This window comes from Hylobates moloch, unplaced genomic scaffold (assembly GCF_009828535.3).
Source record: "Hylobates moloch isolate HMO894 unplaced genomic scaffold, HMol_V3 SCAFFOLD_20, whole genome shotgun sequence".
Taxonomy (NCBI): Eukaryota; Metazoa; Chordata; class Mammalia; order Primates; family Hylobatidae; genus Hylobates; species Hylobates moloch.
Window position 1 is genome coordinate 2,854,409 of NW_026652295.1, and position 22,423 is coordinate 2,876,831.

General features: G+C 48.3%; 1 protein-coding gene across 3 annotated transcripts in view; it reads left to right on the forward strand.

Annotated features, from left to right (window-relative positions):
- The window catches only part of BPHL (biphenyl hydrolase like), a 34,894-nt gene extending 28,223 nt beyond the window's left edge, over window positions 1–6,671 (forward strand). For all 3 annotated transcript variants that reach the window (XM_032140427.2, XM_032140426.2, XM_032140428.2), the window contains one exon: window positions 5,103–6,671. In XM_032140427.2, coding sequence (XP_031996318.1) covers window positions 5,103–5,190 — 88 coding nt within the window. In that variant the 3' untranslated portion in view covers window positions 5,191–6,671. The remainder of the gene's footprint in view (window positions 1–5,102) is intronic.
- The last annotated feature ends 15,752 nt before the right edge of the window (window positions 6,672–22,423 follow it).

Consider the following 22,423-nt stretch of genomic DNA (forward strand, 5'->3'; position numbering starts at 1 on the left):
CTGTTCCAACTTTCAGCACCATTATTATTTGTGTTATTTTTAAATTTTTTAAGAGAAGGTCTCGCTCTGTTGCCCAGGCTGGAGTGCAGTGGCCCGATCATAGCTCCTGGCAGCCTCAACCTCCTTACCTCAAAGGATGCTCCCGCCTCAGCCTCCTGAATAGCTAAGACAACACCACTATTAGTGTAGGTATGTGGGCATATTTGGGTTCTCAAAAAAAATAGAACCAACAAGACGTATATGTGTGTATGTATATATAGGTAGAAAAACGAGATTCATTATAGGGAATTGGTTCATGGAGTATGGAAGCTGACAAGTCCCAAGGTCTGCAGAGTTAGTTGGCCAGCTGGAGACCCAGGAGAGCTAAAGGTGTGGTTCCAGTCTAAGTCTGAAGGCCTGACAGCCAGGAGAGGTGATGGTGTGGTTCTAGTGTGAAAGCCAGGAGGCTTGAGACCCAGGAAGAGCCAATGTTTCAGCCTGAGTCCAAAGGTAGGAAAAAGCCAACATCGCAGACTGAAGGCCAAGGAATTCCCTATTCTCAGCCTTCTTTTTCTACTCAGGCTTTCAGCAGATTGGACGAGACCCACCACACTGGGGAGGGCTTCTGCCTTATTCAGTCAATGGATTCAAATGCTAACCCATCCAGAAACACCCTCATGAACACACTCAGAAATAATGTTTGACCAAATATCTGGGCACCCTGTAGCCGAGTCAAGTTGACACAAAGTGTACAGTCACGGGGTGAAGGGCTGATAGATGCCATCTCTGCGGAGTTCTGGGCCTTGTGTTGGGCCCACCAGAGGGTGTGCTGGCAGGCTGGCAGCGAGGGATCAGGCCTGGGTTGTCCATGCAGTGGGCTAGTCACTGTCCTCTGGCTGGGCCACAGAAGGGAAGGAAGGGCCTCTTTCTGCCCCTTCCTTGGCTGTTTCATCTGGGTCACCAGAGGTAAGATGGTCCTAGTCCTCCCAGGCAGGCCAGTGGGGGCCTTACCACTAGGTGGAGTGAAATGAATTGGCTTAGGTGGAAAAGATTCACACCAGTGACAATGGTTCATTTTCAGCTCTATAGAAAAGTGAAGCCAGGTTCTGGTGGGGAGGCAGACGCTGCAGGCAGCCAGGGCTGCAGCTTACGCTCTGGACTGCCTCCAGCCTGGACGCAGTGGTTTGCCTTATCCTCTGCTACTGCCCCACGTGACAGTTCCCCACCACTGGCATCCCAGCCCTCCTCTTCCCAGTGCTGCTTTCAGTTCCTCCCAGCTGCTGCTCAGGTGGAAGGGAAAACCGTCAGCTCCACACGCTGCTTGTGGGCTCGTTACAGGATTTACTGCACACAGAATTAGCCAGTGCTCATCAAGTTGAGTCTTTTGTATTAATATTTCAAAAACAGTGTGGTCTGAACCTTTCCAGACAAATCTTACCTACAAGATTATATTAAAACCTCTCTTAAGAGAAGAAGCCTCCAGTTGGAGGTGTTGTGTTAGCCAACAAATGTAGATTAATTTGCTCCCCTGAGTCAGTCATTGTTTAATATGCTACACAGATTAACACCTTAAGGAATTCTGCACATTGTAAAGTACAATACAAATATGCTAATAAAATAACAGCAGACATTTATTAAGCTTACCATGTACCCAAGGACCCTATGCTGCATACATTGAATCTACTATCTTATTCATCCTCAGACTGATTCTAAGGGGTAGATTCTATTACTGTCCGCATTTTCCAGATGAGGAATTGTGACTCAGGGAGATGGATGGAGCCTGTCAGTGTGGACTCTGTGCTGGTTAGACAAAACATGTCCTGGCCTGGTAAAGCCAGTGTTTTCCTCCCACGATGATGCCTCCAGTTTACATCCAACTGTCACAGGAAGAAAGCTTTCCTGCAGTCCAGGGCCCGACTAGTTCCCCACAGTCACAGCAGATTTGGAAAGGCTTTGTCCTCCATACACCACTTAAAAGCACCCACCCAGCAGCCCGAGGGTCCTCTAGCAGCCCACTTCAAGCCGCCACACTGCCCACAAAGTAGCCTCTGGGGCAGTTTTGCCTCTAATGCTTGTGTCTAATGCTTGAGACATGGTTGCATTTGAGAAATGGAGCCTCTCAGTGAGCTGTTGCCCCCACCATCCCCAAAGGCCTGGTCAGCCCTAACCAGAGGAGAGCCTGGCCTGCCAGGGCAGCCCCAGCTTCATCAGCAGCAAGGAGCTTGTGGTTTGACCACCATTTACCTGTTTGTTTGTTTGTTTGTTTGTTTGTTTGTTGTGAGATAGAGCCTTGCTCTATTTCCCAGGCTGGAGTGCAGTGGCAGGATCTCGGCTCAGTGCAACCTCCACCTGCTGGGTTCAAGTGATTCTGCCTCAGCCTCCCGAGTAGCTGGGATTATAGGCATGCACCACCATGCCCGGCTAATTTTTGTATTTTTAATAGAGATGGAGTTTCACCATGTTGACCAGGCTGATCTCGAACTCCTGACCTCAAGTGATCCACTTGCCTGGGCCTCCCAAAATGCTGGGATCACAGGCGTGAGCCACCGTGCCCAGTCTAGTACCTTTTTCTTAGGTGGGGCTTTCTAGAAGCAGCAGAATGAAAAAGGAGAATATTTAGTTTCTGAACAAAAATAGGCTGTTGGCAACCGGGTTTGGATGGCATCAGAAGGAATGCCTGAAGAACTGATATGCCATGTTGCTGCCCAGTTTCACACTGGAAGAGATCCTGTGCAAAGATCCAGCGGCCTGCTTTGGGTTCCAGTTAAAACAAAAGTACATACTGGCACCCTACGGATTACAGACTTACTGACAACTTTATGGATTCATAGATCAAGTTTCGTTACATTGATCCAAGGTGAAGGCACGCCACAGCCGGTTACTTGTGGCCTTGTTACTGTCTGTGACTCCCTGAGTTACAGATGAAAGTTCAGCTGAAAATGAAAAGGGCTCCAGGCGGGGCAGGAAAGTTAGCATCGTGAGGCCAGCATCTCACCTATGACATTTTGACATAAAAGAGCTATATCAACAGAGGTAAAGTGACCCATACATTTACCTTGGCGTTAGACAGCTTCTAGTTCCTTGAAATATCTGGAATCATGTCTCTTTCTGAAGGTGCCACATGCAATGAGGAACCTGCCCTGGCAGAGGAACTCGTGTTCATCCTCTGAGGCCCCTTCGTTTCCAGCTGAGCCACGTGTTTAGCAGTTGGGGGTTTCCTACTAATTTTTCGGAGAATGTTATTGTTTGAAAAGTGCTCTCCACAGAGCATGTGATTAGATCTTTTTGTTACTTGGGTGAGAATCTAGGTCAGCTACAGAGCTCCTGTCTTGCCTTGACAGCTAATATTCGTGCCCATCTATTGTGGTCCTGTTCCCAAAGAGGAACACACAATAGAGTTTCTGTGCGGTGAAACCTGTGTCAGACCTAAAGGAGGCAAGGGCTGCTAAGGAGCTTGAAATGACCCTTAAAAGATAACAAGGAGAACAGTTGTCTTCATACTCTCTTCTGTCTGCCTGTCCCATCTGTCCATTCATCCATTCATCCATCCAGCATTCAGAGCAGGTCTCCCATATTTTAATGAAGGGAACCTAATTTTTATTTCCCCAAGATCTACAGATTAGGAAGCGTGCAGACAGTGCTGAATGGCTAGAAAGAAAGGATTCCCAGTGCGGGTCTCCTTCCTTCCTTATGGGAAACCAACAAATCATAGCCAGATGGGCTGGACTATCTACAGAGGAAGACTTCACGTGTGGCAGGCTGGGGATTCCCTGCCTCCCGGTCCAGCTTAGTGCAGATTAGGGGATGCAATTTAGCCTATACGTGACCTTCTGTGACCTCAGCATCCTTGGCAATTGGTTCTTTCCTGTTCCCTGAAAACAAAGGCCTTGAGTGTCCCCGCAAGCCCTGTTCCTTGTGTAGGCAACTGGGATCCTATCTTTGGGGTGGGTGCAACTCATCCTCCTTTTCTGAATAGTGTTGAAGTTGAATTTAGAATGTTCTGGTTGGTAGTAATAGCATTACTAATTGTCCAAGGCCCTCGGAAAGCTCCCAACAATACGTCTTCCATTCAAGTTGATTCTCTTGGTACCCCATTCCCACCCCCAATGTGGTGGCTGCGTTGGGAGAGGCCCAGCATCTTCCAAGCACAGCTCCCTGCCCCACAGTTCCTCCCTCGTACCTACTGAGGTTCTGAGCTGTCAGCCCCCCAGTATTGGAAGTCAAAAAATTAGGCAACATAATGCATTCTGCCCTAATACTGTCCTTTTAATGTCTAGTTATCATTGTAGACAAAGTGGCTTGAACTTAAGTTTTCATCCTAGCAGCTTTACCACTTTTACTGTTTCTATACTTTTGTAGCTAATAAGTCAAATGTAGAACAAAGAGAAGGCTGCATTTATTCAGGAAACTGTAAACCTGTCCCATTTGATCACAGTCCTGTTGAAAGGAAGAAGCCTTACGAGGACAGTGTTTGCCACAACGCTGAGCCGTGACAGCTGCAGCAGCGGCTCCTGGAGCACAGGGCTGCTGGCGTGGGCTCACCACCCTCACAGCCATTTGTCTGGCGGCTTGTATTCAGAAGTATTTGTTCAGTAATCCAAAAATGGAAGGGTGATTTGGAACCTTGAGCAGCAGGCTGGGGGAGGCTGTGAATTCTGCTTTGCACTTGCCCACTACATCAACACCCCAAGAAACTCACCTGCCCCATCCCAGTGCATTCTGAACATTTCTTATTTTTATTTTCTTACCAACCTTCTCTCTTAAAATCAGCTTCATTAAAATGGATTTTTCTAGAGTAACCACCAAATCACCTCCCCCACTCTCAGTCCGTTTTCCAGTCAAACCATTTGTTACTTGATTCAATTCCAAATATAATGTGTGTCTGCTACTGTTAAGTCATTGCCTTATAGTCAACCTCAAGGGTGGTCATAAACTCCAAGAGTTTCACGTTTCTGACTATATTTCTTAGAAGGTTAATGGGTTACATTTTTCTCCTCGATAGTGGTCACGGGGGAAATGTGGCAGTTTTTCACTTTAGATGTTGTGAAATGTTGGGGAGAGTGAGGGGTTTGTTCTTAAGTGGTATGCCATTGACCCAAAGCATTTTTTCTTCCCTTTTTTAGGCTGCATTTGATGCCAGAAGGCAAACACAACCTGCATTTGCGTTTTGCAGATGAATTCAACAAGTTAGCAGAAGACTTCCTACAATGAGAATGCACACTGGAGTCGGTGGTTCCTTCGTGTGGGGTTTGATCATGTTGCTGCCTGTTACCATGATACCTTTGAAACTCTCCACCTTTGAAACTTTCTACCCCTCCCTTCAATCTTATCCTAACCAAATGAGAATAATGACATATTGAAAACAGCCTCTAGCTTCAGGCTGGGCACCGTGGCTCACAGCTATAATCTCAGCACTTCAGGAGGCTGAGGTGGGAGAATTGCCTGAGCCCAGGAGTTCAAGACCAGCTTGTGCAATATAGGGAGACTCTGGCTCTATAAAAAAAAGTTTTTCAAAATTAGCCAGGCGAAGTGGCACACATCTGTGGTCCCAGCTGCTCAGGAAGCTGAGGTGGGAGGATCACTTGAGCCCAATTCAAAGCTGCAGTGAGCTGTAATTGCATCTCTGCACTCCAACCTGGGCAACAGAGTAAGACCTTGTCTTTAAAAAAAAAAAAAAGGAATAAAGCTTCTAACTTCAATAGCTATGAAAATTAAATCCGATTTTCTTTTTTTTTTTTTTTTTTCTTTTTAGACGGAGTCTCGCTGTGTCACCCAGGCTGGAGTGCAGTGGCGCAAACTTGGCTCCCTTCAACCCCCGCCTCCCGGGTTCATGCCATTCTCCTGCCTCAGCCTCTCCGAGTAGCTGGGACTACAGGCGCCCGCCACCACGCCCGGCTAATTTTTTTGTATTTTTAGTAGAGACGGGGTTTCACCGTGGTCTTGATCTCCTGACCTCGTGATCCACCCGCCTCGGCCTCCCAAAGTGCTGGGATTACAAGCGTGAGCCACCGCTCCCGGCCTCATATATCTTAGATACATATTTTCTGATTATAAAATTAGAAACACTTAGAAAGTACTAAAGAGCACAAGTGTATCCACTGTTCTGTAGATTTTTTTAAATGCTTGATGTATTATATTCCTTTTTGTTTTTCCTATTTATGGTCTGTTTAGGTGTTTTTGTTCCTTTATAACTCTTTTTTTGCCTTCAACATTATGAAGAAATACTATATCTTCTTCTGCTATGACTTAAACATAATCTCACAAATTCTCAAAAATACGTAACCTACTCCCAACTATCATTCTCCCCATAATCTGAGGCGTCCAGACCACACTGAATTATCTATAGAGCAAACTCATCTCTGCTTCCCATGACTAAGGCCATTTAGAGGACTCAGTGCCCTCCTGCCGCGTTCCCTGACTGTTGAAGAGCACAGGCCCTAGAGTTGATGGACTGGGTGCTAATCCTCACTCTGTCACTTCCTAGCTGCGTGACCTCGGCAAGTTACTTAACCTCTCTGCCATAGTTGCCTCATCTGTAAAGTGACAGTAATAATAGTACCCGCTTCCTGGGGTTGTGATAAAGACTGAATGAATATGGGAAAGCACTTACAATACCACCTGCCCCACAGGTTACATAAATATTAGCTATTATAACTGGTTAATCCCGTCCTCCCCCACTCCCTCCCTCCCTCCCTTTTTTTCTCCCTCCCTGGAGCTCTTCTTCTTGAATCAGGACTCAACTCCAGCGCCACTTGCGAGGCTCCGGTGCGGTGAGACTGCGGTGTCCTGGCCGCACGCTCTTCTGCACACAGCTCCGCACTGCACTCCTCGCCCCTAATCCCGAGGCCGGCGCTGCAGAGTGAGCGAGCGCAGGATCGCTAAGCGCGAGCCGAGGCGCCATCGGAACGCTCTTGCCCCCACCCAGACGCCGGGAGTCTGCAGGTCCAGGGCCCCTCTGCACTTTCCAGGGCAGAGGGCGCTGGGCGGCGCGAGGCACCCGGGAGAGCCGGCTCCGTGGCTTCCTACTACCTGACCCCTGACCACCTAGTTCTGGACCCAGGCTTCTCCACCCTCCGCCAGGTCTGGGCTGCCAGGGACTCGCCGGGGGGCCGCCACGCTGCCTTCTCCTTCCTTCAGGAGCGCCCGGGCGCGCGACCCGCTCCGTTTCACGCTCTAGGCAAACGGTAGTTCGGGAAAGGCTGAGCTTCGCCCCCTCCCCGCGGTGAGAGCGCGGCGCGGCGCGGCGGGGCGGGGCCTCCTGCGGGCGGGAGAGGCACTGGGGTCCCGGGGCCGCGGCGCAGAGGGAGGGCGAAGCTGCGCCCCCTGGGGGCCCTGCCCGCCCCGCCCCGTCCCGTCCCGCCCTAAGATCCGGGTTCTGCCTGGAGGCCGCCACCGCCCCTCCTTGCCTGTCGCTGGCACGGCCTGATCCTCTGTCTCAAGATCGGACGGCCTTTGCAGCGGGAGCAACAACCAACCCCACAAATTCATGAAATACTAGGCGGGAAATGCGCTCAAAATAGGACTTGCCTTTTATTTTTTGTAGCTATAAGAGAATATCGAAGTACTTTTTTTTTTTTTGAGATGGAGTCTTGGTCTGTCACCAGGCTGGAGTGCAGTGGCGCGATTTGGGCTCACTGCAACCTCCGCCTCCGCCTAACAGCCCTGTAGTACAAAAATAACAATAGGGAACATTTGAATGGGGATGGGCTAATTTTGTTAAATTTACTTTTTGATGCCACCACATTTTGTTGCTAGTGTTAATGAAATGCCACCAATGGCTGGCTGCTAATGTAGTGCTGCCAATGTATATATTAATAAGGAAGAACATTTGTTATTTCCACTACCTAAAGTTTGCCCGGCATGGTCAGTTTTACCATTAGTCACCACAAGCACAGTGCTAATTAGTTTTCCAGACCTAAGAAAACGTTTGAGATCAGGGTTGGGGTGTGGGGGGTATAGGGGGAGTGATGACTCCAAAATAAAAGGAAAATTGCAATAGTAAAATGAATGTTTATTTGTCTACAGAATATATCATGTCAATTAGTCAAAGACAACTCAACTTTTATATAGTAATGTATAAATTATAATTAATGTAAAAAGTTGAAATAGAAAATGAAACATATTTAATACAATATGGGACAGTTCCTCTAAAAGAGTGCCTGTGACCTCCAGAGCTGGAGCTGGCTCCATGCATCACCCACTTTTAGTATCATTTTCTGGTTATCAAGAAATGAGTAGAATTTTGTTTGAGACCGAGTCTCACTGTGACCCCCAGGCTGGCACAATGGCTCGATCTCAGCTCATTGCAACCTCCGCCTCCCGGGTTCAAGCTATTCTCCTGCTCCAGCCTCCCAAGTAGCTGGGACTATAGGTGCCTGCCAACATGCTGGGCTAATTTTTGTATTTTTAGTAGAGACAGGGTTTCACCATGTTGGCCAGGCTGGTCTCGAACTCCTGACCTCAAGTGATCTGCCCGCCTCAGCCTTCCAAAGTGCTGGGATTACAGGTGTGAGCCACTGCGCCCGCCCAGAATTTTTTTAATAACTGAAAGAAAGAAGGAGATTAAGGAAGATGGAGACAAATATGCAGGAGAAACACCCTCTGAGGGCGATTTAACAGAGCAGCTAATGTGGAAAGGGGAAGGGGAGGTGCTCCTTGAGTGCCCAGTTTCCTTGGGAGGAAATCGGGTATGTGGTCAGGGGTTGTGGGCAGTTACTCCCCTCGTTGACCCTCAGGGGCTCACAGGCCAAGAGCAGCTTGGTTGCTGTACATGGGTTAGGGGAAGAGAGGAGAGTTAAGGTGCATGATAGGATAGAGAGGCAATGTGCAACTGGATATTTCTATGTACTTGGTCTTTCAAAATTCAAAATTTGTTAACTCATGAATACTTGTATACTGACATAATTTACAGACGCCGTTTAAGGTTGGATAGTTTTGTAATTAATGAGGCATTATGAATCTCATTGAGAGGCCAATACTGACTCTGTGAGTGAAAAAACACAAATTGTTTTTCCTCGGTTCTCACAGCACAACAGCCAACACGGAAGACTTCTGTGACCCAACGTGTAGGGGTGTTTCCCCATACACCAAGCAGGAAATCAATTCTGCCGTAGACACCAGCTGGGTGTCCTCAACTTCCATTCCATTCTGACACCATCTACAAGCAGATAATGTCAGATCCCACAGGCTGAGGGCTCAGTCCCCCAGGCTCTCCCCACCACCTTCAGATGCCAATTGCAAGTGCCAGGCTGTCTTACCTGTGCCTCTGACCAACTGGCTATAAATCCGGGATTCCAGGGTCTCCTCCTTGGGAATCATTAACCACTGGTGATCAACTGAGCCTTCAGGCCCTCTCCTCTCCAGGGAGGTTAGGGAATGGGGCTGAAAGTCCCAACCCTCTAATCATGCCTTGGTCTTTCCAGTGCCAGCCCCATCCTGAAGCTACCTAGGGGCTGCCAGCCACCAGCTGACTCATTAGCATAAAAAGACATCACTTTGGAGATTTTAAGGATTTTAGGAGCTGTATGCCAAAAAATGAGGTTGAACATATACTTCACAATATCACACTAACGTCGGAGAAATGAAGCTGAAAACAGCATAGGCTGAGGCCATCCATGGTGGGGAAAGCCCAGGCTAAGGATGGGAAGAGGGAGTGAGGACAGAGGCTGAGCGGCTCTGGAGCTGAGTCAACAAACGAGCTGCTAAAAATGACCAGAGATTAATGCAAGAATCAGAATCTGTGACACAATCTCAGATCTGGCTGAAAGGCCTTGATGGGGAAGCAGGACGAAGAGGCTAGGATGTATATGTCAGAGGTAGGTTACAAGGAGACCTCTGCCCCGCAGGGCTGACTCAGAGAAACCTAGGTTGCTGCTACTCTGAGCCCAGCCTGAGAAAGAAATTTCCACTGTAGCTACCTGCAGTTGTAAATTTAGCTTACCAATCCAGAACTAGTCCTCAGTGACATTGTAAGGGTGGTTACATCTCCTTTTTGTTCTGTGAAAGGAAAATAAAAATCTCAGGGCCCCAAACTCATTAAGTCAAAGGGAAAAGCTTGAGAACTGAGTCATGCAAAGACTGCCTTCCTTTTGTTCCTAAGCAGATAGCTACAAAGATAGAAGGCCACAAACCTCCCTAGGGGACCTTCCACATGATTTGCCCATGATGAAATTCCTTGTAGGTCCCTAGATCTTTAGCCTATAACAGTTCTGTTGAATTTCACCCTGACAATGTAAATCCACAGCTCATCTTCATAGGTAAAGGACAAAGACAGGACTAGATCCTCCCTCCACTCACTAGAGACAAATGCATGTTTGGCTGCTTCCTGTACTCTGTGATTACTTTATCTAATGTAAAACTGCAGATTCACTGAGACAAATGCATAATTGACTGGCCTTCTACCTCCTCCTTTCACATGTAAAATGTGCATTCTGTGAAAGCTGATCAAAGTCTCAAAAGAATGCAACTGCTCTCCTTTTATCTACCCGCCCATTTTTTCTTTCCTCTTTCCCCCACTGCCACTCTTTCTCTGTTAAATATTGACGTCTCCAGACCCTTTTTGGAAAAAGCACAGATCACAGATGTTCCCATGGTTTTGTATTCTTTATTCTCCCCGACTGCATCTTCAACCTTGGCAAAATAAACCTCTAAAATGATTGAGACTCACCTTGGTCATTTTCTTTGATTTAGAGTTCTTTTATACCTCTCATTATCCTCCCACGATTTTAGGCAAACAGGCTCCACTCCCTTAAATTCTGTACTCTAAGGACATAATTTTTTTTTTTTTTTTTTTTTGGCAGAGTTTCACTCTTGTTGCCCAGGTGGGAGTGCAATGGCTCAATCTCAACTCACTGCAACCTCCACCTCCTGGGTGTCAGGACTCTGAGTCCAAGCTAAGCCATCATATCCCCTGTGACCTGCACGTACACATCCAGATGGCCCGTTCCTGCCTTAAGTGATGACATTCCACCACAAAATAAGTGAAAATGGCCTGTTCCTGCCTTAACTGATGACATTATCTTGTGAAATTCCTTCTCCTGGCTCATCCTGGCTCAAAAGCTCCCCTACTGAGTACCTTGTGACTTCCACCCCTGCCAGCCAGAGAACCCCCCCTTTACTGTAATTTTCCTTTAGCTACCCAAATTCTGTAAAACGGCCCCACCCCTATCTCCCTTTGCTGACTCTCCCCGCCTTTTTTCAGACTCAACCCACCTGCACCCAGGTGAAATAAACAGCCTTGTTGCTCACACAAAGCCTGTTTGATGGTCTCTTCACACGGACGTGAGTGAAATTTTGGTGCTGTGACTCGGATTGAGGGACCTCCCTTAGGAGATCAATCCCCTGTCCTCCTGCTCTTTGCTTCGTGAGAAAGATCCACCTATGACCTCAGGTCCTCAGACTGACCAGCCCAAGGAACATCTCACCAATTTTAAATCAAGTAAGCGGCCTCTCTTTACTCTCTTCTCCAACCTCTCTCACTATCTCTTAACCTCTTTCTCCTTTCAATCTTGGTGCCACACTTCAATCTCTCCCTTCTCTTAATTTCAGTTCCTTTCCTTTTCTGGTAGAGACAAAGGAGACACGTTTTATCCGTGAACCCAAAACTCTGGTGCCGGTCACGGACTTGGGAAGACAGTCTTCCCTTGGTGTTTAATCACACGGGGACACCTGCCTGATTATTCACCCATGTTTCAGAGGTGTCTGACCATACAGGGATGCCTGCCTTGTTCCTTCACCCTTAGTGGTAAGTACAGCTTTTCTGGGGGGCAAGAACCCCCCGACCCCTTCTCTCCATGTCTCTACCCTTTCTCCACTTTTCTGGAGGGCAAGAACCCCCTGACGCTTTCTCCCCATGTCTCTACCCTTACTCCGCTTTTCTGGAGGGCAAGAACCCCCCGACCCCTTCTCTCTTTGTCTCTACCCCTTCTTCTGCAACACCGCTTGGCCCCAATACAAACTTGACAATGGCTCTAAATGGCCAGAAAACGGCACTTTCGATTTCTCCATCCTACAAGACCTAAATAATTTTTGTCGAAAAATAGGCAAATGGTCCGAGGTGGCTTACATCCAGGCATTTTTCACACTTCGTTCCCTCCCTAGTCTCTGTTCCCAGTGCGATTCCTCCCAAATCCTCCTTTCTCTCCCGCCTGTCCCCTCAGTCCCAACCCCAAGTGTCGCTGAGTCTTTCCAGTCTTCCTTTTCTACAGACTCGTCTGACCTCTCCCCTCCTCCCCAGGCTGCTTGTCGCCAGGCTGAGCTAAGTCCCAATTCTTCCTCAGCCTCCACTCTTCCACCCTATAATCCTTCTGTCACCTCCCCTCCTCACACCCAGTCTGGCTTACAGTTTAGTTCAGTGACTAGCTCTTCCCCACCTGCCCAACAATTTCCTCTTAAAGAAGTGGCTGGAGCTGAAGGCATAGTCAGGGTACATGTACCTTTTTCTCTATCAGATCTCTCAGATCAGTCAGCATTAGGCTATTTCCCATCAGACCCCACTAAATATATACAGGAATTCCAATATCTAACTCTGTCCTACAATTTAACCTAAGTGACTTAAATGTCATCCTGACTTCTACCCTCTCCCCAGATGAACGGGAAAGAGTTTTTTCTCTAGCCCAGTCTCACACTGATAACCGCCGGCTTCACGAGCCAGACCTCCAGGAAGGCATTAGAGCAGTTCCCCGAGAGGATCCCCAATGGAACTACCAGGCAGATTCCCCACGTATAGCTAGGCAAGATTACATTATTTCCTGCCTAGTTGAAGGGCTTAAAAAGGTAGCTTACAAAGCTGTTAATTATGACAAGCTTAAAGAAACTACCCAAGGTAAAGACAAAAACCCAGCCCAGTTCATGGCCTGCTTTGCAGCAACCCTTAGATGCTCTACCGCCCTAGAAGGGCCAGAAGGCTGCCTTATTCTTAATATGCATTTTATCACCCAATCCACTCCCGACATTAAGAAAAAACTTCAAAAATTAGAATCTGGCCCTCAAACCCACAACAGGAATTAATCAACCTTGCCTTCAAGGTGTACAATAATAGAGAGAAGGCAGCCAGACGGCAATGCATTTCTGAGTTACAATTACTTGCCTTTGCTGTGAGACAAAACCCAGCCACACCTCCAGCACACAAGAACTTCAAAATGCCTAAGCTGCACACGCCTAAGCCGCAGCAGTCAAGCATTCCGACAAGACTTCCTCCATTAGGATCTTGCTTCAAGTGCCAGAAATCTGGCCACTAGGCCAAGGAATGCCCACAGCCCAGGATTCCTCCCAAGCCATCTGTGCAGGGACCCACTGGAAATCAGACTGCCCAGCTCATCCAGCAGCTTCTCCTAGAGCCCCTAAAGCTCTAGCCCAAGGCTGTCTGACTGACTCCTTCCTAGATCTGCTCAGCTTAGCGGCTGAAGATTGACGCTGCCTGATCACCTTGGAAGCCCCCTGGACCATCACGGATGCCAAGCTTCAGGTAACTCTCACAGTAGAGGGTAAGTCCATCCCCTGTTTAATCAATACGGGGGCTACCCACTCCACATTACCTACTTTTCAAGGGCCTGTTTCCCTTGCCCCCATAACTGTTGTGGGTATTGACGGCCAAGTTCAAAACCCCTTAAAACTCACCCATTCTGATGCCAACTTGGACAATATTCTTTTATGCACTCTTTTTTAGTTATCCCCACCTGCCCAGTTCCCTTATTAGGCTGAGATATTTTAACCAAATTATCTGCTTCCCTCACTATTCCTGGACTATGGCCACATCTCATTGCCGCCCTTCTTCCTAACCCAAAGCCTCCTTTGCATCTTTCTCTCGTATCCCCTGACCTTAGCCCACAAGTATAGGACATCTCTACTCCCTCCCTGGCAACCAATCACATGCCCATTACCATCCCATTCAAACCTAATCACTCTTACCCTGCTCAATGCCAATATCCCATCCCACAGCACGTTTTAAAAGGATTAAAGCCTGTTATCACTCGCCTGTTACAGCATGGGCTTCTAAAACCTATAAACTCTCCTTACAATTCCCCCATTTTACCTGTCCAAAAACCGGACAAGTCTTACGGATTAGTTCAGGATCTGCGCCTTATCAACCAAATTGTTTTGCCTATCCACCCCATGGTGCCCAACCCGTACACTCTTTTGTCCTCAATACCTTCCTCCACAACTCACTATTCCGTTCTTGATCTTAAAGATGCTTTTTTCACTATTCCCCTACACCCCTCGTCCCAGCCTCTCTTTGCTTTCACCTGGACAGACCCTGGCACCCATCAGTCCCAGCAGCTTACCTGGGCTGTGCTGCCGCAAGGTTTCAGGGACAGCCTTCATTACTTCAGCCAAGCTCTTTCTCATGATTTACTTTCTTTCCACCCCTCCGCTTCTCACCTTATTCAATATATTGATGACCTTCTACTTTGTAGCCCCTCCTTTGAATCTTCTCAACAAGACACCCTTCTGCTCCTTCAGCATTTATTTTCCAAAGGATATTGGGTATCCCCCTCCAAAGCTCAAATTTCTTCTCCATCCGTTACCTACCTTGGCATAATTCTTCATAAAAACACACATGCTCTCCCTGCCGATCATGTCCGACTGATCTCTCAAACCCCAGTACCTTCTACAAAACAACAACTCCTTTCCTTCCTAGGCATGCTTGGATACTTTCGACTTTGGATACCTGGTTTTGCCATCCTAACAAAACCATTATATAAACTCACAAAAGGAAATCTAGTTGACCCCATGGATCCTAAATCCTTTCCCCACTCCTCTTTCCGTTCCTTGAAGACAGCTTTAGAGACTGCCCCCGCTCTAGCTCTCCCTGACTCATTCCAGCCCTTTTCATTACACAGAGCCTAAGTGCAGGGCTGTGCAGTCGGAATTCTTACACAAGGACTGGGATCGCGTCCTGCAGCCTTTTTATCCAAACAACTTGACCTCACTGTTTTAGGCTGGCCATCATGTCTCCATGCAGCAGCTGCTGCCGCCCTAATACTTTTAGAGGCCCTCAAAATCACAAACTATGCTCACCTCACTCTCTACAGCTCTCATAACTTCCAAAATCTATTTTCTTCCTCACACCTGACCATATACTTTCTGCTCCCCGGCTCCTTCAGCTATACTCACTCTGTTGAGTCTCCCACAATTACCATTGTTCCTAGCCCGGACTTCAATCCGGCCTCCCACATTATTCCAGATACCACACCTGACCCTCATGACTGCCTCTCTGATCCACCTGACATTCAGCCCATTTCCTCATATTTCCTTCTTCCCTGTTCCTCACCCTGATCACATTTGGTTTATTGATGGCAGTTCCACCAGGCCTAATCGCCACTCACCAGCAAAGGCAGGCTATGCAATAGTATCTTCCACATCTATCATTGAGGCTACAGCTCTGCCCCCCTCCACTGCCTCTCAGCAAGTCGAACTAGTTGCCTTAACTCAGGCCCTCACTCTTGCAAAGGGACTACACGTCAATATTTATTTATACTGACTCTAAATGTGCCTTCCATATTCTGCACCACCATGCGGTTATATGGGCTGAAAGAGGTTTCCTCAGTATGCAAGGGTCCTGCATCATTAATGCCTCTTTAATAAAAACTGTGCTCAAGGCCGCTTTACTTCCAAAAGAAGCTGGAGTCATTCACTGCAAGGGGCATCAAAAGGCGTCAGATTGAGAGGTGACAGCATGCTGGCGGTCCTCACAGCCCTCGCTCGCTCTCGGGGCCTCCTCTGCCTGGGCTCCCACTTTGGCGGCACTTGAGGAGCCCTTCAGCCCACCACTGCACTGTGGGAACCCCTTTCTGAGCTGGCCAAGGCCGGAGCCGGCTCCCTCAGCTTGCAGGGAGGTGTGGAGGGAGAGGCGCGAGCGGGAACCCGGGCTGCGCGCGGCGCTTGCGGGCCAGCTGGAGTTCCAGGCGGGCGTGGGCTTGGCGGGCCCCACACTCAGAGCAGCCAGCTGGCCCTTCCAGCCCTGGGCAGTGAGGGGCTTAGCACCCGGGCCAGCGGCTGCGGAGGGTGTACTGGTCCCCCAGCAGTGCCAGCCCACTGGCGCTGTGGATTTCTCACCAGGCCTTAGCTGCCTTCCCGCGGGGCAGGGCTCGGGACCTGCAGCCCGCCATGCCTGAGCCTCCCACCCCCTCCATGGGCTCCTGTACGGCCCGAGCCTCCCCGATGAATGCTGCCCCCTGTTCCACAGCACCCAGTCCCATCGACCACCCAAGGGCTGAGGACTGCGGGTGAAGGGCACGGGACTGGCAGGCAGCTCCAACCGGCAGTCCTGGTGCAGGATCCACTGGGTGAAGCCAGCTGGGCTCCTGAGTCTGGTGGGGACGTGGAGAACCTTTAGGTCTAGCCCAGGGATTGTAAATACACCAATCAGCACTCTGTATCTAGCTCAAGGTTTGTAAACACACCAATCAGCACCCTGTGTCTAGCTCAGGGTTTGTGAATGCACCAATCGACACTGTATCTTGCTACTTTAGTGTGGCCTTGGAGAACCTTTGTGTCGACACTCTGTATCTAACTGATCTGATGGGGACGTGGAGAACCTTTGTGTCTAGCTCAGGGATTGTAAATGCGCCAATCAGCTCCCTGTCAAAACAGACCACTGGCTCTACCAATCAGTAAGATGTGGGTGGGGCCATATAAGAGAATAAAAGCAGGCTGCCGGGTCAGCAGTGGCAACCCGCTCGGGTCCCTTCCCAAACTGTGAAAGCTTTGTTCTTTCCTGTTTTGCAATAAATCTTGCTGCTGTTCACTGTTTAGGTCCACACTGCTTTGATGAGCTGTAATACCGTGAAGTTCTGCAGCTTGGCTCCCGAAGCCAGCGAGACTACGAGCCCACCGAAAGGAATGAACAACTCCAGACGTGCTACCTTAAGAGCTGTAACACTCATCACGAAGGTCTGTAGCTTCACTCCTGAGCCAGTGAGACCATGAACCCACCAGAAGGAAGAAACTCCAGCTACACCACCTTAAGAGCTGTAACGCTCACCGCAAGGGTCCGCGGCTTCATTCTTGAAGGCAATTGAGACCGAGAACCCACCAATTCCGGACACAAGCTCCCATTGCTCTAGGTGAACGCTTATGCTGATAAGGTGGCTAGACGAGCAGCTACCGTTCCAACTTCTGTCCGTCATGGCCAGTTTTTCTCCTTCATATCAGTCACTCTCACTTACTCCCCCGCTGAAACTTCCACCTATCAATTTCTTCCCACACAAGGCAAATGGTTCTTAGACTCAAGGAAAATATCTCCTTCCAGCCTCACAGGCCCATTCTATTCTATCGTCATTTCATAACCTCTTCCATGTAGGTTACAAGCTGCTAGCCCGTCTCTTAGAACTTCATTTCCTTTCCATCATGGAAATCTAGCCTCAAGGAAATCACTTCTCAGTGTTCCATCTGCTATTCTACTACCCCTAAGGGATTATTCAGGTCCCCTCCCTTTCCTACACATTAAGCTCGGGGATTTGCCCCTGCCCAGGACTGGCAAATTGACTTTACTTGCATGCCCTGAGTCAGAAAACTAAAATACCTCTTGGTCTGGGTAGATACTTTCACTGGATGGGTAGAAGTCTTTCCCACAGGGTCTGAGAAGGCCACCTGCCTTCTGTCAGACATAATTCCTCAGTTTGGCCTTCCCACCTCTATAGTCTGATAACGGACCAGCCTTTATTAGTCAAATCACCCAAGCAGTTTTTCAGGCTCTTAGTATTCAGTGAAACCTTTGTATCCCTTACCATCCTCAATCTTCAGGAAAGGTAGAACGGACAAATAGTCTTTTAAAAACACAACTCACCAAGCTCAGCCACCAACTTAAAAAGGACTGGACAATACTTTTACCACTTGCCCTTCTCAGAAGTCGGACCTGTCCTCAGAATGCTACAGGGCACAGCACATTTAAGCTCCTGTATAGACGCTCCTTTTTATTAGGCCCCAGTCTCATTCCAGACACCAGACCAACTTGGACTGTGCCCCAAAAAACTTGTCATCCCTACTATCTTCTGTCTAGTCATACTCCTATTCACCATTCTCAACTACTCATAAATGCCCTGCTCTTGTTTACACTGCCAGTTTTCACTGTTTCTCCAAGCCGTCACAGCTGATATCTCCTGGTGCTATCCCCAAACACCATTCTTAACTGCCTTTTAAAGTAAGTAAATAATCTTTGCTGGCAGGGCTATGCTGAACCTCCTTAGGCACTCTCTAATTGGATGTCCAGGGTCCTCCCAATTCTTAGTCCTTTAATACCTGTTTTTCTCCTTGTCTTATTCCGTTCTTTTTTCAGTTCATACAAAACCGTATCCAGGCCATCACCAATAATTCTATACGACAAATGTTTCTTCTAACAACCCCACAATATCACCCCTTACCACAAAATCTTCCTTCAGCTTAATCTCTCCCACTCTAAGTTCCCACACCACCCCTAATCCCAGCCCTGAGAAACATCGCCCATTATCTCTCCATACCACCCCCCAAAATTTTCACCACTCCAACACTTTGCCACTATTTCATTTTTCTTATTAATATAAGAAGACAGGAATGTCAGGCCTCTGAGCCCAAGCTAAGCCATCATATCCCCCGTGACCTGCACGTACACATCCAGATGGCCCGTTCCTGCCTTAACTGATGATATTCCACCACAAAAGAAGTGAAAATGGCCTGTTCCTGCCTTAACGGATGACATTGTCTTGTGAAATTCCTTCTCCTGGCTCATCCTGGCTCAAAAGCTCCCCTACTGAGCACCTTGTGACCCCCACTCCTGCCCGCCAGAGAACAACCCCCTTTGACTGTAATTTTCCCTTACCTACCCAAATCCTATAAAACGGCCCCACCCCTATCTCCCTTTGCTGACTCTCTTTTCGGACTCAGCCCACCTGCACCCAGGTGAAATAAACAGCCTCGTTGCTCACACAAAGCCTGTTTGGTGGTCTCTTTACACGAACACGAGTGAAAGTGGGTTCAAGCGATTCTCCTGCCTCAGCCTCCCGAGTAGCTGGGATTACAGGCATGCACCACCACGCCCGGCTAATTTTGTATTTTTAGTAGAGACGGAGTTTCACCACGTTGGCCAGGCTGGTCTTGAACTCCTGACCTCAGACGATCCGCCCACCTCGGCCTCCCAAAGTGCTGGGATTACAGGCGTGAGCCACTGCACCTGGCTTATATACTTTTTTTTTTTTAAGAGACAGTGCCCTGCTGTGTTATCGAGGAAGGAGTGTGGTGGCATGATCATGGATTATTGCAACTTTGAACTCCGGGGCTCAAGTGATCCTCCTGCCTCAGCCTCCCAAGTACCTGGGATTATAGATGCAAGCCACTACAACTGGCCAATATTTTTATTTTTAGTTTTCGTAGAGACGAGGTCTCACTGAAAGATACTCCCTGGGGCCTCAAAGCTTAAGGGAATGAATAACTCCTCCCTTCTCAGGCCCATCCCAAGGTGCAAGGCCCCTTGTGCCAGCAGTGTGTGTCAGCAAGATAGCAGAAGCAGGAAGAGAGCTGGCCGGAAGACCCGTATCCCCTGAAGACCGAGAGAGAGGCTATGTGGTTACCACGTAGCAGTTACATCAGACTGACGCACTTCCTGTTTACAAGAGACTATAAAACCCCTGCCCTGTCCTCATTCGGTGCTGACGGCATTTTAGGCCTCAGCCGGCCTCCACCCAGACACTCATTAAAACAGCGTGTGGCTCCACACCGCCTCGTGTTGTCTGTTGGCGCACTCTTGGGGTTCGAATCAATACAAGAACATTTTTCTCACTATGTTGCCCAGGCCAGTCGCAAACTCCTGAGCTCAAGTAATCCTCCTGTCTCAGTCTCCCAAAGTGCTAGGATTACAGGTGTGAGCCACTGCACCTAGCCCCAAGGAAATAATTTAATACCAATCAATGAAGGCCTTTTTCTGATGAAAAGCTCTTTCAAGAATGTTTACATGGAGCCACAGACTTTTCCTCGTTGTAAAGAACCTAAAGGTTGTATATTTAAAAATTAAAAGATATTCCAGCTGGGTGTGGTGGCTCACGCCTGTAATCCCAGCACTTTGGAAGGCGGAGGTGGGTGGCTCATGAGGTCAGAAGATCGAGACCATCCTGGCTAACACAGTGAAACCCTGTCTCCACTAAAAATACAAAAATTAGCCAGGCATGGTGGCAGGTGCCTGTAGTCCCAGCTACTCGGGAGGCTGAGTCAGGAGAATGGTTGAACCCGGGAGGCGGAGCTTGCCATGAGCTGAGATCACGCCACTGCACTCCAGCCTGGGCAACAGATGGAGACGCAGTCTCAAAAAAAAAATTAAAAGATAGTCCAAGATTATCATGGTTTCTCTTTGCAGAATCCCTGACAGGAAGTGACATAGCCGATCCCTGAACACCTCCCTTGACAAAGTGCTCCTACAGAGCCAGTGATTGCACACATAGGTGACAAGTAATTTACATGTGCATTTCATTTAATCCTCATAATGGCCTTCTGAAGTGGCACCATGATCACCATTTTTTGGACAAAGACGTTATGGCTCAGAGAGATTAAAATCCTTGCCCAAGACCATACAACTAGGAAGTAAAAAAAAGACTGACTTTAGGAACACAGGTTCAGCTTGTTCCAGAGGCTGTACTGTTTCCACTCTGGGGTAGGCAGGACTCTAAGGTAGCCCAAGATTCACCTGGCTCGTGGTATGTACTGTTGGCAAAATGAGTCAAACTCTGTAAAATATTCAAAGAGGTTTATTCTGAGCCAAATATGAGTGAGTAATGGCCTATGATACCGTCCTCAGGAGGTCTTGAGAACATGTGCCCAAGGTGGTCAGGGTCCAGTTTGCTTTTATACATTTTAGGGACACAGAAGGCATCAATCAATACATATAAGATATACATTGGTTTGGTCTGGAAGGGTAGGACAACTGGAGGGAGAGGGGCTTTCAAGTCATAGATAGATTCAAAGATTTTCTGATTGACGATTGGTTGAAAGAGTTATCAATAGAAAGGAATGCCTGGGTCATGATAAGAGGTTGTGGAGACCAAGGTTTGATCATGCAGATGAAGCCTTCAGGTAGCAGGCTTCAGAGAGAATAGATTGTAAATGTTTCTCATCAGACTTTAAGAGTCTGTTCTATCAGCAATTCCAAAAGGGAGGAGGGAATGCAGAGATATGTCCAGCTCCCACTTCCCATCATTGCCTGAATGAGTTTTTCAGGTTAACTTTGAATGACCTTGGCTGAGACAAGGGTTCTATTCAGATGGTTGGGGAGCCTTAGAATTTTATTTCTGTTTGACAACACTCACCTTTTCCCAGTTGTTCAATCAAGCATAAATCTAGGTACTGCTGTGACAGGATTTTGCAGGTGCAGTTAAGTTTCCAAGTCAGTTGACCTTAAGATAGAGAGATGATCTCATTGGCCTCCCCTAATCACATGAGCCCTTTTGAAGAAGAGGATTTCTCCACCCATTGACAGGATATTCGAGTTTGGAAGCAGTAGAGACCCCCTCCTGATGACCTTGAAGGATCAGCTAGCCTGCTATGGAGAGGGCCATGTGGCAGGGAACAGAAGGCAGCCCCCAGGAGCAGGAAGCAGCCTCTGGTCAAAGGCCAGCAAGAAAACAGGAACCTCAGCCTATCACCGTGAGGACCTGGCCCCTGCTGAGCATGTGAGCAAGCATGGGAGAAGCCCCTGAGCTCCTGACAAGTGCAGCCCTCCCAGCCCTGCTGGACTCCCGACCAACGGAAACTGTAAGGTGATCGTGGTGTGTTAAGCTGCTTGACTTTGTGGTAACCTGTTACAATAGCAAACTAGTACACGATTTCTTCTTTGATGGGTGACATAGGTCAGGTGCCCCAACGCACACCCTGAGGCTAGGATTTGAGTGGAAGTTGAAGAGGGCAGTGTCTGTCCTGGGAAGCGCTGGAAATGCTGTGGGGTACAGAGCCAGGAAAGAGAAGGAAGCCAAGGGGCTGCCTCAGAACAGGTTACTGCTGCAGGTGGCAAGAGTTCAACCCAGGGGCATCTGTCAGAGACAAGGCAGAGCTTCACTCTGCGTTGCCCCACCTGAGTGGAGGGGAGCTGGCTATTTAGCCTCCAGAAAGAGGTTTACCTTGCTGCACAAATGAGCCCTGGGGCAGGTCACAGCTTTTTTCAGTAAGAAGCCATCAGCAGGTCTGAGGAAAACAACGGCCAAAGGCACAGGGTGGGTCCAACAGTGTCTGCTACAAAGAATTTTGATGGGAAAGTCCTTGTATCTACTGACAGTGGCCTTCAGCCTTTGGCCCTGCTCTGTCCCCTTAGTTAACATGTCTGTCTTCTGCGGCTGCCATTCAGATTCCTGTCATTTGCATGCTGCAGCAGTGCTCTCCTCACTAGCTAAGCATTTCCAGTCCCTCACTGGACCCACCATGAAGCAGGATTTTAAATACTATGTAATCTAGAGAGGCACTGGATTCAGAGCTGAATGCAAAGGCCAGA